Below are 16,635 nucleotides of genomic sequence, written 5' to 3' on the forward strand. Positions count from 1 at the left end.
CCTCACCTTAGTTTTCCCTGGAACACATTTGGCAATCTTATCCCAGCGTTCTGCGGTTCCCTTTGGATACTGCTGTAAAGCCAGCTCCAAAAGCTTCTGTTGATTCTGAGTCCACAAGTCTTCAGAACTGCGGCATCTCTCTCTTTTTCTGGCCTCCTCGTCGCTATATTCCTCTTGATCTGCAGTGTCAAAGTCCTTCTGGCGCTTCCCCCTACATTTGTCCTCTGCTGCCTCTTTCATCACTGGGAGTGTCACTTCAGGGCCCTTTAGTATTGTTTTCCTCCTGCGGTGTCTGGCTTCAGTCAACGCAGTCTCTTGTTGATCTGCTGTTGCCATATCTATTGGTTCTGGGTCACAACTGTACTTTGACACGTCCTCCTCCAGGTCTTCCTCTTTTTCCCGCTGAGTGATTATGTGATCTGACAAGTTAACACTGGCCTTGTTGGATTTGGAGTTTTGGGCCAACATTTTCAGCTCTGACAGCCTAACAATACCTGTTGGAAACAGCATCATTTTCAGCATGATTTAAGCCAGGGCAGGGGAAACTGATCCTATAGTATTCTTATTCTGCAACTGTTACCCCCCAGTAAGTAATTGTTGAGTCAACCCTTGAAAAAAATCTGATACATCTACTCAAAAATCAAGAGTTCATAAAAATAATGAATTTGGGCTTCTGTTTTTACTTCCTCCTTTGTTTCCATGGTAGGCACACCTGAATTAAGCAATCCAGAAATAGCATCAATTAGGTATGATGCTAAAACATCTGGCACTGTTTTCTGGTTCCTTTGTTAACATGCACCTGCTACTGCACAATTTCCACTGGTTTGAAATGAATGAACTGCATTGCCCCTACTGCTAACGGTACCCTTAGTTATTCTGTGTCCTTTGCACTGCTGACCACTGAAGGGTAGAGCCTCATATTATCCACTTAATACGGTCAAATATACAAGTCCCTTTCTGCCTGGATCATTTTATAGAAGAGGCAGCCAGTACAGTTAAGTTTCTTGTGAGTTTCTCAAAGCTGTGGATGAAGGAGTGCGAGGTTTCATTCTGCAGATATATCACTCTAACATTATGGCTTGAGTTGAACACTCAACTCCCAGGTCATTGCAGGGATAAGGGATGGGAAGAGAATGCATTGCCATTTCCCAATACCATGAGTCTGGTGGGGCAAGCTGAGACCCTGCATGGCAGCAATGTTATAGCTGGAACAGGAGTTCCTATTCTCTAAAAAAAGTTTGGCCAGCGAGATCTAACCCAGGAACTGGCCAAAATAGGGGTGGGCAGAATGCGGGCAGTGAGGAAAGAGCGAATTTGTGGAGGTTCACCTAGTTGCTGCTGGTTGCTGGAAAGAATACTGAACTACTATCTGATTCAGTAAGGCACTAATGTTTTTAAACTTGAATGTACTCCAATCTCACTTAACACAGATTAATTATGCTCTAAGCATCAAGAAACAAATAACAGAAGCACTAGAAACTTACCAGGAGCACACGTAACTGAATCTTTAATCTGTTTGGTTTTCATGGTGACCTGTTTAGGAAGAAAGAGAAAGTATTTAATTTATAGATATGTTTTGTAAGACGGCTTAAAAGAAGACATCAAAGAAAACTGATCAAGACAAAGAATCCTGTGAATACCAATAACCAGAACTATTGATGGAGACCAGCTGCACATTTCCATCCCTATTCAGCTATTCTAAAAGCCCAATGTGCATGATATGTAATTACAATAAATATTTTATTAAATAAACATGGACTCTGATGTATGTCTTGCAAGCAAAACTGTGAACAATCCTCCCAGATGAGAAGCAGGGTGGGGCAGGATTGTGGACATTCCTGAGCTGCTTAAAAGGAAGGATGGGGTATAAGTGTAACAAGTCAGTCAACAAACAACCACAACACACTGGCTCTCTCTATAGGCCAAAGTAAGAGTCCAACTCCAGTAAGAAAGGAAAAAGAGGAAGATTTCTTATTTCACCCATATGACGCTCATAACCCTGCTCTTAAAAAAGGGGACAGCATCATTATTTGCATGAAATGGTACACCGTTTTAAAAAATACATGTTAATCAGTGTTCTTTAAGATAAACTCTTATTTAAATAGAAAACAACAGAAAACCTAAGACCAGCAATCAGTTTCTCTTCATGGATCACTTCCCTAGACAATCTCTCCCTCAAATAATACTAATCTAACTATGTTTAGCACAGATCTGGAGCCCTTTACACCTCATGGTAACAGAAGTTAAAAGGTAGTGTGTTTCTACTCATGAGCTCAAATTTAGACAGCCCAGTGGCAGTTAATCATTTCCCTATCTTCTCTTTGACATATGGGATGTTTTTATAACTGCACCCCCTTTACCTCACACTGCCAAGCACCACACTAATTAGAAAAGTGTGCTCCTATCTACCCACCTGCCCATTGTTGTTTTGCTGCCTACCTGGGCCTTTTCCATGCAGGCAGCAAATCCCCCATCAATCTGCTATTGCAACCTAAATATAAGAGATTAGTGACTGCATAGGCAAAGCAGCATCAGTTTACATCCTCTTAGCCAAGCAAATGATATTATTTCATGTGAATGGAACCGGAGAGCTCTTTGCTGCCAGTTGAAAAACTCACAGTGAAATAACCACATGAAAATAAACAACTAGGAGTCTGCTTTGCACACACACCAGATTGTTTTCACAATTTTTAGCGTCCTTTTAAAAACTTTAAAATAAAAAATAATGACCGTGGTCCCAAGGCACCTTTCACAAGTGCCTTAGAAGTTTTTGGTGGTAGCTGCTGCCTGTTATAAAGATCCCTGAGAGACCCTGGTTCCATACAAATGCCAGGCGTTTTCTGCTCCTGTATTAGATTTGAGCACAATTTTCAGACTCTGGTAAGTCGCGTTGAGAGGGCTCTCAGTGGGATAACAGTAGCCCAATAAATACATATTCAGATGCATGTTTCCAATTCAGGAGTGCTTATTTCTGACTGCATAGGTTCAACCTGTAACAATGCATAAGCTTTAACAGAAGCTCCACGTTCCGTATCCACTACACCACACTGCCTTTGGTCATCCAGATGTGGATGGACTCCAACTCCCATCAGCCCCAGTCAGTATAGCCAGTTGTCAATGAGCTCATCTTGCTGGGGAAGCCTGAAACAAGTGAGCCATTCGTTAACCAAACCAGGGAGAGCTCAGCCATTGAAGGGGGGAGTGTGTTTAGGAGGGGTGGGGGAAGAATGTTCAATTATTTCTTCAAGTAGTAAGAGGGCAAGAATGAGCGCCAAAAATCCAACAAGGGGGAAACGGGTCAAAGAACAGATGTGTGGAGGCAGACGTGGGGTGCTGGTACAGGTAACCGGGGTCAGCTGGCAGGAACTCTGATTAAAGAGAACTGGAAGGCTTCCCTTTCATAATCAAAACGCTTGACAAAAACAAATCTAATTAATACCACAAGCCCAAACCAGGAAAGTAATTTAATAAATGCTGCATTATCTTTCCACTTACAAATAAAAATGTGATCCCATTATACTGATTGGTTTGAGAGGATTTTTGTTTTTGGTCTGGACTTTGTTTTGAAAGGAGAGGTGAAGCGGCTTAGACGTTACACAGTTGCTTCAAATGTTTAGATTTTGGAGACTATTTCTCACAATCAAGCTGACATGGTAAGTTGTGAGTTGAGGAGATCTAGGCTGACGGGGGACGGGGGGGTTTCGAATAAAGTGGTTACCTGACTTATTTCACACCAAGGCACTGTAAAACTACTAAAACTAATCATCTTATTAAGATTGGGCAGGATACTTTTTTAAAAAATACATACAAATTGAGAGAAGGTTCGGGAAAACAAAAAGGGAAAGAAAACACCTCACATGACCGAACAAGGAGAACAGGCTCCAGTGCCACTGATGAAAAATTGTTTTGGAGTAAAATACTACTTCAGAAGCTAGAGAAGCTAATTACTTACTTCTTAAAATCCGAATACACCTCATTTTAAAAATTTAACCAGCTTGGAAAAAGTAGTAGTGCAAATAAATTTGCTCCCCATGCTGAACTTGTACACTGAATCAGGAAAGGTTCAGGAAAGAAGGAAGGGGTACACAATGCATAGTTCAGTTACGTATTTCACTACAGAAGTGATATCGGGGGGCGGGGGCGGGCACTGTAGCCAACATATTCCCTAATATTCTATTTTTCTATATGTACTACTAGTAGTAACCATTTTATTTGTTTATCTATAAGCTATAAACAAACAAACAACAAATCTGGCTCTCAATTTCCTGGCAGCTAACACAAATAGAGAACACAAGACAACATAATTTTCCTCATCCCAACAGTAAGGTAAAGGTAAAGGGACCCCTGACCATGAGGTCCAGTCGTGACCGACTCTGGGGTTGCGGCGCTCATCTCGCTTTATTGGCCGAGGGAGCCGGTGTACAGCTTCCGGGTCATGTGGCCAGCATAACTAAGCCGCTTCTGGCAAACCAGAGCAGCGCACAGAAACGCCGTTTACCTTCCCGCCGGAGCGGTACCTATTTATCTACTTGCACTTTGATGTGCTTTCAAACTGCTAGGTGGGCAGGAGCAGGGACCGAGCAACGGGAGCTCACCCCGTCACGGGGATTCGAACCGCCGACCTTCTGATCAGCAAGTCCTAGGCTCTGTGGTTTAACCCACAGCGGCACCCCTGTCCCTATCCCAACAGTAAAAAGCACACAAACTCACTTCATGTTAACGACCTTTTTTCCTGCAGCCAAACTCAAGACTGTCATTGTTCATAAAGACCTTTATATAAATAACACTATATAGTGAACATCCTCTTTAACCAGGGCTTTTTTCCCCCAGGGGGAACTCACTGGAACTCAGTTCTGGCACCTCTAAGGTGGGCACCATTGCCATTATAAGAGAATAAGGGAGGTGTTCATGGAGAATTCGGGCACCTCTCTTTTCTAGAAAAACAGCACTGTCTATAACCATTTTGCAGTACAGTGTGCAGTAAGATTTTTTTCCAATGGTGGACTGTTTAGCCACAAGACTCATCTACCCCCCCCAAAAAAAAACTCCACCCATAGTCCAGAAAAGTTTTATTGTGTGACCTGCTGTCTGTAAATAGAGCCTAAGATGGTGGACAGTGAGAAAAGGCCGTAGCTCAGCGACACAGATGGATCAGTAGTCTGGCTCAGTGTGTGTGTGGGTGGGTGGGTGTGCACGCACACACACATACATGCGTATGTATATGTGTATGTATATGTGTATGTACACACACACACAATTTTTTTAAAAAATGTTAAAACCATTAGAACATAAGCTTTTGTTGTCATGGCCAAATGGACAAAGGATAGCCATGACAGCTGAATGAGCTTCTTTACTTCCTCAGAGATCCTTACTTGGAGCTGTTGCCTGGCAACTGCCAACTTCCAGCAGTAGAAAACTGCTTCTATCATGGACTGAGTAACTTTCGGTGGCTGACCTCCATTTCAGTTCCTTACAAAGTTTTGGTGGTTATGACATCAGAAAAGGCTACCAGAGAGACCCTGGTTCCATGCAGGCACCTGCATTTTTTGTTCCTGTACTAGATCTGGGCGCAATTTTCAGACTCTTTGCTAAGCCACGTTGAGAGGGCTCTCGGGGCTATAAAGTGCGATAACAGTAGCCCAATAAATATATATTCAAGTGCACAATATCACCAATTACCAGCCACTGGAGAGGGATCCTTACCACCATTGTGTGCTGCCTGGGAGCTTCCTAAAGTCATCTGGCTGGGCACTGTTTGGGGAGATGACTAAATTCAATGGACTTTGGTTGTGCTCCAGTAAGGCAATTCTTAGATTATTATAGCTGACTTAACATAAGCCAGGTGAAAAAAAGGAGGGTTGTTTTTTTAAACTGGGGGGAAGGGCTAAAGCCCAGTGATAGAGCAAGGCATCTCCAGGGAGGCCTGAGACACCCTGCCCGAAATCCTGGACAGCTGCTGTTTATCAGTGTCATAGATTTCATAGAAATCATAGAGTTGGAAGGGTCATTTAGTCCAACCCTCTGCAATGCAGGAATCCTCCCCACAGCCAACACTGGGTCAGCTCAAACCACCCACATTTTGGTTAGCAGACGCACTGACGCAGTGTGCCACAAGGCTTCAATACTGAACAAAACAATAATATAAAAATAATAATTAATAGTAATAACAACACTGAACTAGATAGACAAGTGGACTCGTTATAAGGCAGCTTCCTGTGTTCCTTCAAAATACCCTCGGTCTTTATCATCCCTAGAAAGACAAAGTGAACTCTGACTACACAGTCACAAGTCTGCCACAAGGCTAGCAACTACAGTGGTCTGGACACATTTGACAGCTGCTCCTTGAAAATTTGGGTTGTATCTTAGGTTGTCTGCAACCTTCCTGTTAGGCAGACAGTTCACCCTGCCTATTGTATACCCAACTACCCATGTTCTTAATGTTCAAACCACCAACTCTCAGGATCAGTACTAGTTTTTTCATCCTCAACCCCTGAGGAGACACACTTCCTTAAAGAACTTGTTGCCTAGTGAGACACTGTCCCTAGTGGGACAGTGATCAATGCTACACAAAGTGGTTATGGAGGTCAGCTTCTTCTCCCAGCAATGGGATAATGTTCTTAATGCCCAGATGTGACAACAGCCAAGCACCACTGATGAGGTTCAACTAATTTTCATGCTCTTTCCCTAATGCCTCTGAACTGAAGAGAATTCAATTTCTTCTCTCCCAAAACAGTACTCAAGAACTACAACTCCTTAAGTCCATTTTAAAAAGAAACAACAGTGGATGTTTTGCCTCACAAAGTGCTAAATTTGTCATTTTACACATCACCGTATTCTGTGTTAGGATGTAGGTCCATCAGTGTGTGTGTGTGTGTGTGTGTGTGTGTGTGTGTGTGAGAGAGAGAGAGAGAGAGAGAGAGAGAGAGAGAGAGAGAGAGAGAGATCTCCCAAGCTTAATTAATGGATACCACCTGTCTAAACACTATTAGCTGATCTGCATTTAGGGTTTTTTTTTGAAAGGGGGGGGTTTGGCCCAACCAGAAATATTATCTTTACTTAAGTCTCACAAATGTCCTCTTCCAGCAAAGAGGGTTTACTAGAAAGCCTAAAACTGGCATTGTTTTTTTGTTATCGGGTTACAGTAGCTTGAGTCTCTAAGCGCCAGAATCCCCATATAGCTGATCAGTTACAGCTGTTAATTGTGGAGCAGGGGGACCAGCTGACATCTGCTTCTTGCTTAGTTAGTTAATGGTTCACTTCCAGGTCCTAAAAGGATTGCAGCCTCTCTCAAAAGACAATGTTGGACCCCATCTATGTCTGGCTTCTACACTGCCTGTCTTGTTCTGGTTTGTCCATACAATGCAAATTCGAGTGAACTCACATCTGCCACTGATCGACCCAATTCGTGAGCAATCTTTTCCCATCGACCAGGCGTCCCCCCTGGGAACTTAACCATACTTCTTGTCAGTTGGCTAAGGTCCTCTTCCGTCCATTCCGGTGCCTGTAAAACATTTGAAGAACATTCATTACACAAGGAGGGTTTGTCTGTGGCAGGAGGGGGTAGAGACACTGAGCACAAGACTAAAGCAAAGTAATCATGCAAAGGGTGTTCATTGCAAATACAATTATTTTATAGCTTGCTTAATACTTCCTACTCTTGCTTGTTGAATAGAGGAACACATATACCTAGCAGGTCTAGTTTATTTATAATGATTTGGACACAAATGCGTGCGGGCGCACACTAATTCTACAAATGCAACATAGTGTCAGATGCTTTAAGGTATTAACATGACAAAATTGTGCATAAAATCCATCTCCCCAGGGAAGTGAATTTAGGAAAGACCCTGGATTTGTGGTTACGTGTATCACACAATCCAATACACTACCACACTGTTGCATTTTTAATGGTGTAACAAATTTGCCTAGATTTTTCTCCGACAAGGAAAGGATTTGTGGAGGTGGTCACAGAATTGTAGAGTTGGAAGGGACCCCAAGGGTCATCTAGTCCAACCCTTCACAATGCAGAAATCTCAGCTAAAGCATGCATGAAGATGGCCATCCAAGGTCTGCTTAAACCTCTGGTGGTTAATCTATTGGAAGCACCTGGAATGAATAGCTCCTGAACACAGCACATTTAGGGGCAGGGGAGCTGTTTCCAGAGAGACCAATACACATGCTCCCTCAATTGCACACCCAAACTCCAATTTCTTATTTTTTTAAAATGACAAATCAAGCCCCCAAACCTTGAAGCAGGAGTGCAGGGGCTCTATACAGAGAAGCCTTAACATTCATTCACATGCAAGCAGCTGTTTCCACCTTCCCCTTTTTTTCTCATCAGAAAGGCCATCTGCACCAGGCTTCCTCTGCACTGGCACGGGCAGCAAGCAACAGCTTCCCATTTCTATTTATTTCTAAAAAGAGCCCTTTATGACAAATACCTCCCCCTAATCACCATTTCCGATAATGAACAGGCAGGCACCAAGCAGTTTGCATTACAGAGCCATCAGCACAGAACAACATTCAGAGGTGAATGACCCCAGAGACCATCTCCACAGCTACGGCAAAGCTTCTCCCTGACACTAATCCTGCCTGTCATTCTCCCACTGTGCTCTAACCACGCTGACGTCCGCCTGCTCCACCACAAGCTTAAACGGGGCCCTTCCCTGACTTTTCACTGTCTCCCCCAATCAATGGCTCAAGCGTGCTCTTTTCACCATGTCCAAATGGCAGCTTCACTCCTAATCAGAGTGCCTTGCCCCTGTTTAACAGGCTTCCCAAAGGCTCTGCCATTTGCATTCATTTGCAAAGCAAACTACTTTTATTCACTTTGTCCTGCTATCAAGAATGCTCCCTGAAGCAGATAAATTGGCATAAATATACAGCCTGCCGCTTAAGAAGCAGTAAATAATAGCCAATAGTGGGAAGGATTTTATCAATCATCCCCTGTTTTGTGTCCGTGAATGCCTTTGTTCACCAAATGCTGAAAATCATATCTGTGCGACTTTTTGTACAACCATAATAATTCAGGACTGGCTGTGTGGGTGGATGGAGACACAGACACACAGGCGTATATATCAATAAGGATGTACTTTTTTCTGGGGAGGAGGAAAGAAATAAATATGTGTACATACACACACACACACACACAGTGCAGGGCAGTGGGAAACTGCCATTGCTTTGGATCAGGTAAAGGCAGCTAATTTCCAGTGCAAGTAATAGATCTTTCTGTTGCACCATGCGCTCCCCCCCCCCCCCGGAAAGAGGCACTTATAGATATTTAATGTAAAATTCACTACCCAAGTATCATGTGCTGTTGGCCAGGATCCAAAAAGCCCTCTCAGATGTGTACAATGGCTTATTACGTACTTGGTGGGATTTCGAACATCCCACTGCTCCTGTAGCAATTTGCACTATATCGGGTTTGTGAAGTTGCTATAAGATTTGGCTGGGGGCAAGGAGGGGGGAAGGGGTTGATGCTGTCAGAAAGGGAGACACTGAAATTCTGCAGGGTCCCTTGAGCTAGGAATGTGGCTCTTGGATCTTGACCTATACCATTACCTGGGGAGTTGGCAGAAAGTATGTCAAGTGTGCTTGTTGCTATTCAGCATTTCTTCAAGTGGAGATAAGTGTTCCGAGAAGTCAGTGTAAAAACAAAAGAACAGGGAGAAACTGTTTTTTTCTTTTTCTTGCTATCAAAAGCTTTCAATACCACATAGCCAAACATAAGTCTAATAGTGTGAAAGTCTGCAAAGCTAATCTGAAACGGTGGGGAGATAGTAGGAAATGGAACAATTCCACAAATTGTCTTTCACACAGACGGCATTTAAGAACACAAGAGACAGTTGCTTTGCAGCCTAGTTTCCTAACACTAATAATTCACTGCCCATCATTACTTAAAACTTAGTGTATTCAAAAGAACACGCTGAATGAAAAATTCCCCACTTTGAATTCTTGGCACAAATATTGATGGGACAAGACTTTTTTTTGTTAGATTTGCCTTTCCAAGTAAAAAGTTAAGTGACAAACAGATCCACACTGTTAAAAATAAAGTTAGGTGGTACTATCAAAGGCAAGCATTTGAAGAACACATGAAGTCAGGGATAGGAATCCCATGGCTCCCCAGACATTGTTGGACTTCCAACTCCTCAGCCAAGGTCACCAGTGGTCAACAACTCTTAGAGGGACACAGCTTCCCGTCTCCCCCTAAAGTGCTTCTCAACATACTTTGGAATTACACCAATTTCTCCTTGCAGCTGCTGCTTATCACAGCATGCAGGATGCCACTTCAGAGGGTCTCTGATTTACAGGGTTTGTACCCAACTGAATTATACGCAGAGCAGACCCACTGAAATCAATGGATCTGCATTAGCCACATTCCTTAGTTCCCGTTCGTCTACTTGGAACAGGACTTATTATGGGATACAACCCCTAGAGTGGCTTTTCCAGTATGTGAGAGGACCCTGGGAGGAGAGCCCCACCACAAAAGCCCTGAGCATAAAAGCAGTCCCATGTGCTGAGCTCATAATATTTTAGAGAAAAGCCGTTCTCAGACAAAGTTCAGTCAGTGGCCTTGGGCAGTTCACTCTTCCGCCCACCCCAGCTTCTCTCACAAGATTGTGGATGAGGAGATAAAATGAGAGACAGAGAGATTGCAACTTTCCCTTGAACCCTTTAGATGCAGAGGCGGAGATGCACACATACCCAAAACATTAAACTTGCCGACTTCCTTCCTTACAAGCACAAATTCCTTCACTATCTGGAAGATATAATGCCAGGCCTAACTTATATATTACTTCTGAGCCCCAGGGGCTACAATCAACATACCAATAGTTAAGCAAAGCCCTCAATTTAAACTATGAGTTTCCCTATTCTGAAAAGAAGGGGGAAAGTTTCTTCCAAATCTTCAACATTTCCCCCAAAAGTTAAATCATTTCATTTAAGCCAACACTGCTAAATGGACTAGTCTGGCTATTTAGTGGGCTATGAATGGCTTAGGCTAAAAGATCACATTTGAATCAGGGGGCAGGAGATCTTTTAAAAGTCTATGGACAAAAGAAACATGTTTATTAGAATGCTGCTGAAAGTATTAAGTAGAGAATGCTGCTGAAAGTATTAAGTAGAATCTTGACAGCTAGGATTTAGCTATGCACTGACAAGAGGAATATAGGGAAGGGCTGTAGAGAATCTGCTTTGCAAGTCTGGGGTTCAACCTTGGGCTTTTCTAGGTAGGGAACCCTCTCTTTTTAATTATGGAGAATAACTGCAAATCAGTGTAGATGGAACAATGATGCTGACTCTTTATAAAGCAGCAGCTTCTATGTTCCTAGAAACACCTTTAAAAGAAGAATTCGTGTTCAAGTTAGCCGCTGAAATTTGTATATTTGAATTTACATTCAAGTAAACTTGTTCATATGTTGCTTTGATCATTTCTTACCAAAATAAATTCAGAAATAAAGAAAGCTTGTCTTTTAATCGCTAAAAGAACAGGCCTCCATAACCCTGGAAGCATAGACATCCACCTTCTATATACATAAACATGTACACACTCATGTGGGTGCAGGTACACACACACACACACACACACACACACACACAGGCTTTTATTTTGTTCTTCTTAAGGGGTGGTGAATTTACAGCTCTTCCACAACAGTAAACGGTGTCTTTAAGATAACCCCCTGTGACTCCACTGCTATAAGCAGCTAGGAGGGTGGCAACACTGTGAATTTATTCTCCCTGTACTGCTCTGGAGCCAGAGTCAGATGAATGTGTAAGCATAAGCCTTTGCCACTTAAAACCATGTTTGTCCAATATTACTGAAGCACTGGGCCAAAACTCATCTCTACAGTAGAGTGATGGAAGATACCACATGGTGAGGGGACAGCTGTTGTGTCTACACAAGCATTCAGATTTTACATCAGAAAGACAGTGCTTTGGGATTAGCTCTCCACACTGAACACAACACACTCAAAAGAAGGGGGAGGCAAACAGAGACACGAGGAACCATTTTTAACACAAAAATTAAAAACAGATTACTTTCACAGCTATAAATATTCATATCGGCTGGTCAAATAACATTTTAAAGAAATTTACTGAACGAGATTTTTTCATACTGAATATAAGCTTTTAGCAGTTAACTGGGGGTTTTTTTTGGTGCTGTGCTCCCTGCTCTTATGGTTGCTCTAAATACCTTTTAAATACCATACACACACATTTCAAATATTCCAAGAAAACAGCAAATATGTTTTAAAATTTGCCGTCTTATAACCTGTCATTTACTAACAGGTTTGCAACAGTGGGCAGCTGTAGTACAGCTGCATTTTAATAGAGAGGAAAGCGCTCTTGTTCCTGCGGTAACAATTTACAATTAAAAAATAATAATTACAACACTATTTATTTATCCACACAGAAATTTACATTCCACCTTTCTACTGTATACCTGCCAGTATATTTTTGCTCCCTCCAGTACAGTCTTCCCCAACCTGGTGCTCTTCAGATGTTTTGAACTCCTGTGTAGCTTGGAGCCGATGGGAGTTATAGTTCAAAGCAGCTACAGCCAGGTGAAATAATATTCTTGACCATTCTAACTGTTCAAGCAGAGGCCATTGCAGGAGCCAAGAGCTTGGTGAGCCCTGCTCTACGCCTTGTGCTAAGCTCCCCCCCCCAAAAAAATCTGCTCCTTAATCCTAGTGCCCACATATCTTTCAGCATTCTACAACCCTGATTTTGCCTTCTTCACCCCTATGTGGGGCACATTGCCTCCTCTCTGTGGGCTTGGTATGAGCTCTGCCTTCAACCAGATATGCTGCTTCTGCTGACAGGAAACATTCCTTGCGTGGCCACCGCTTTCAATTGTTTAAAAAAGTCTCTAGCCCCACTAGAAAGAAAGTTATGAAGCAAAATGTGTGGGCACCAGTCCTAGTCACTTCTGTGAAATGAGTCAAGCCTGACAGCTGAAATCACTGACAGGTTCACAAAGGAGTGAAGTCAGAGTTGTGACTTGGTAAGTGATTGATTGGAGACCAGTCAAGAGGAATTCCTGGAGCTCTACAGAACTATTTCCCACTACCTTGTAAGGCAGCCCCCCAAAAACATTCTGTCTTTCCCCCTTCTAGTCCTTAGAATCTCTGTAGTTTACCCTTCCTTTTTCCCTAGTAACTAGGACACATCTTTCCAGTACAGTGGTACCTCGGTTTATGAACTTAATTCATTCTGAAAATCCATTCTCAAACCAAAGCATTCTTAAACCGAGGTGTGCTTACCCTACTGAGGCCTCCCACCGCTGGTGCCCTTCCACTGTTCATCTTCCATTCATCTTCCAAGGCAAAGTACACTAACTGGAATACCGACTTCCAGTTTTGTGGAGTTCGTTCACCCAAAAGTTCGTTAACAGGGTTGTTTGTAGACCGAGGTACCATTGTAGTCGGCTTGTTTGAGATCAGGTAGTCCCTAGAAGTTATTCTATGCGAGTACTACTATACAATGATTGTGGGTGGATGTGAAAAAATCTCTCCTTCCCCCAAAAGGCAAATATGAAAACTTTGCAAAGAGTCTTAGGGACATCTGCTGGTGTGCAGGAACTAAAGAACACTCATAAGAATTCACTGTATAGTTAATTTACATTTCAATGGACTACATGGAAGTCTCTGTGTTTAAAGGGATAGCCTATGTTTTGGTTTAGGCTTAGCACTGGGGTGGGGTGGGGAGACAAGGTTCTTGTGACTTTAACAACTGTATGGGAGGCAGAAATTCATCAGGTTAAGACTTTTTTTTAGTATGGAAATACAATTATGGGGAAAGCTTCACAATGACTGTACAAGCTCCATTGTGATTCCAGAAATGAACTATTTTAATAAAATAAAATGTTTATTATGAAAACCCCACCACCAGGATTATCCCAGACTAAGAAACGTAAGTTGATACAAAATTCAAAAAATAAAAAGTTTGACCGATTTTTAAAATAAAATCTCCAATCAAAGTAAGCTGCCAAACTTCACTTTGCTACTGTTTAAAAACCATCCACTCTGCTGACAGATGGTGCAGTGCATGGTTTTATTTACACTGCAGGCAGACGAATAAAATCCAGGAGACCAAAGGAGGAAGGAGGCACAGGGCTATAATTGAGATTTCATAAGGAATCGTTTAGATGTTTTTAATACACTGGAAATGTGCATTAAGAGAGTGTACTATTGTATATACACTTCTAACACGAGACAATAGTATCAAAGGGTGCAGAATGATACCGGGATTAGCAGTGTTGCCAAAAGAGGAAAGACACCTGGAATCTGTCTTGGTGTTTAACCTTGGAAAGAGACAGGCGTTCATGGTGCCTGGCCCTTCTTCCCATTTAAGCAGCGATAATAAAGCCCACTTCACAATGGCATTATGAGGAGGCTTGCTTGACTTGACAGGATGACCACCAGCAGCAATCCAAGGGAGGCCTTGTGGGCAGAGGGTGGGACCAGGCCAGGCATAGCTCATGTCTGCTGCTAAGCATGCCCTCAGGGGCAATTAGCCAGAAGCTGTGTGTTCAGATGAAAACAGCAGCCTCCGTACAAGTTGCTTTGGGGCAGACTTCCTCCTACACTTTGAGAAAAGGAAAGGGAAAAGCCAGCAGCTCTGCCTTGGACCCAATTCTCCAGAGCCAAAGGAGGATTCCCCTGAATGCAGGCGAAACCAAATCACCAGGCTGGGGAAGTTCCTGCGCTGCAAAGCAAAAGCAAGCAGCCAGCAACTTCAGCAGATGTCTCCGAAGGTATTTCCAAAGCCATTGATATATGTTTAAACTTCTGCAGGAGATTTTAAAGAAAATGGCATTGTCCTCTCCCCCTCCCCCAATGTTCAAGTTCAGTGTTTTGGTTTTTATTCTGTTTTGAGATTTAGAGGTGCCTTTTGCTTGGGGGGGGGGACCTTAAAAGCACACGCAGCAAGTACAGAATTAAAAATAGTAGTTCTAAATCCCACTCGATGTAGCATTCAGGATATTCAGTAGCTGAACAAAGTCATTCTAGCATATAGCTACTGCACAGAAGTGAAACCAACTGCCACCTAATGCTTCCAATAGTTCATCTGAATACACTAGCAGAGGTGTGCACAGGCATAGGAATATTTTGAGAAGACAGAGCCAAATTCCAGGTGCACAGGTGTGGGGTGTGTGTGTGTGTGTGAAGCTCATCTAAACATTGATGGGTTGTGTGAGAACTGATGTCGCCAACTCTACTGCCTCCCAGAAATTGCCTTGTGGGCAACCTGAGTTTTCCCAATAAAAACCTGAGATAGGAGACACTTTTATTGAAAATGTTAATGTATGCACAGATTTAGTGCTGTTTGGTGCGATCGTGCTCTGTAACAGCACTGGAGAGGCAGGGAGACAGACAACCACAAAAAGAACACAGAAACAGACAGATGCTATACTAATAACATACATCCACAGACACACGGAGACCTACAATTAATGCAAGCTCAGTCAAATGCTACTAAGGCCAGAATGAGAGATGGGCATAATGCTCTAGGCAGGCACACACAACAGTAAGAGTAATGCAAGGATTGGAACAAGGGAAGATTGCACAAGCAAAACACAACCACCAACTTCTGCAAACTCTTTCAAATGCTGCTGTTCTTAAGACAAGCAAAGGGCAGCAAAAAAACAGAATGCTTTCCCAATATGTTACTCTTCAGTATCCCTCCCCCAAAGCATGGTGATTGGAGAGTTCTGGTGAAGTCATTCCCTGATTTGAAGTCAGAGCCGTCACTCACAAAATTACACCCCGCTTTTTCTCCCTCCCTTCTCCGCTATTTTCCTTTTATGGAATGATTGCAGGAAGTTTTAGAAAAATGCATTGAGTGGGGCTTACAGCAGCAAACCACCCACTAAAGCAGGTCCAAGGATTTGGGAGCAGTCTGCTTTGGTTTCGACCACTTGCAGATCAGTTGCTGAGGTTCAGACATGATCCAAATACCTAAGAAGCAGCTTGCTTTGCCTTGGAACTCATGTTTTATCCAAAGCAGATGCACAGGGCTATCAGGAAGAAGCTACAAGCAACAGCAGATCTGAGTCTTCAAATCTAAGTTGCTACCAAATGCCTGTTAGCCTGGGGGGGGGGGCAGGTTCAAAGCGGGAAAGTAGGTGGTTAATATAGCCCTCCTCTACATAGCAGAAAAGTGATTCAAAGGAAGCTGAAAGTGCTGCAGGAAAGGAGAGGAGGAAAGGGTCCAGGAACCTCTTCCTTCTACTGCATTTCCACGTAAAAATCACCCCACTGATCCTTTTTACCAGATTTCTTGTGGGGTTTTTTGGCAGTAAGTGCCTGCTCTGGTTGTATGAGATTCTGCCCCCTGGACTTGAACACTCAATCCAGCAGCCTAGTGTCACTTCATATATTCTTTGGTGTTGTGAAGTACATACTTCACAGGAAGCGTGTACACGGCGTTGTGCAAATGGACACAGACAAGATCAAGCCCATGCCTTCTTCATACAGGTACGCTTGCCAAAGAGGCAGGTAATCATTGCTACTTGGCAGGTATACCTGCATGGGTTTGATGTTTTCAGTGCAGGTCTTGAAGGTGTGCACTAAATCAGCTTAGCTCTCTACCTAACCCTCCCATGCCCCTCCCAGTTCACCACTGGCCCAGCAATCC

General features: G+C 43.0%; 2 protein-coding genes across 3 annotated transcripts in view; one reads left to right on the top strand and one right to left on the bottom strand.

The window, feature by feature from the left end:
- Positions 1 to 1,752, top strand: part of MLLT10 (MLLT10 histone lysine methyltransferase DOT1L cofactor) — a 102,987-nt gene extending 101,235 nt beyond the window's left edge. Inside the window, exon 20 of the mRNA XM_081882779.1 lies at positions 1,542 to 1,752. The gene's annotated coding sequence lies outside the window, so the exon portion shown is untranslated. The remainder of the gene's footprint in view (positions 1 to 1,541) is intronic.
- Positions 1 to 16,635, bottom strand: part of DNAJC1 (DnaJ heat shock protein family (Hsp40) member C1) — a 70,625-nt gene that overhangs the window by 1,359 nt on the left and 52,631 nt on the right. For both annotated transcript variants that reach the window (XM_081882458.1, XM_081882459.1), the window contains exons 9-11: positions 7,382 to 7,501; positions 1,485 to 1,533; positions 7 to 494 (exon numbers count right to left, since the gene is read on the bottom strand). In XM_081882458.1, coding sequence (XP_081738584.1) covers positions 7 to 494; positions 1,485 to 1,533; positions 7,382 to 7,501 — 657 coding nt within the window. The remainder of the gene's footprint in view (positions 1 to 6; positions 495 to 1,484; positions 1,534 to 7,381; positions 7,502 to 16,635) is intronic.

Source organism: Podarcis melisellensis, assembly GCF_964234715.1.
Source record: "Podarcis melisellensis genome assembly, chromosome: 12".
Taxonomy (NCBI): Eukaryota; Metazoa; Chordata; class Lepidosauria; order Squamata; family Lacertidae; genus Podarcis; species Podarcis melisellensis.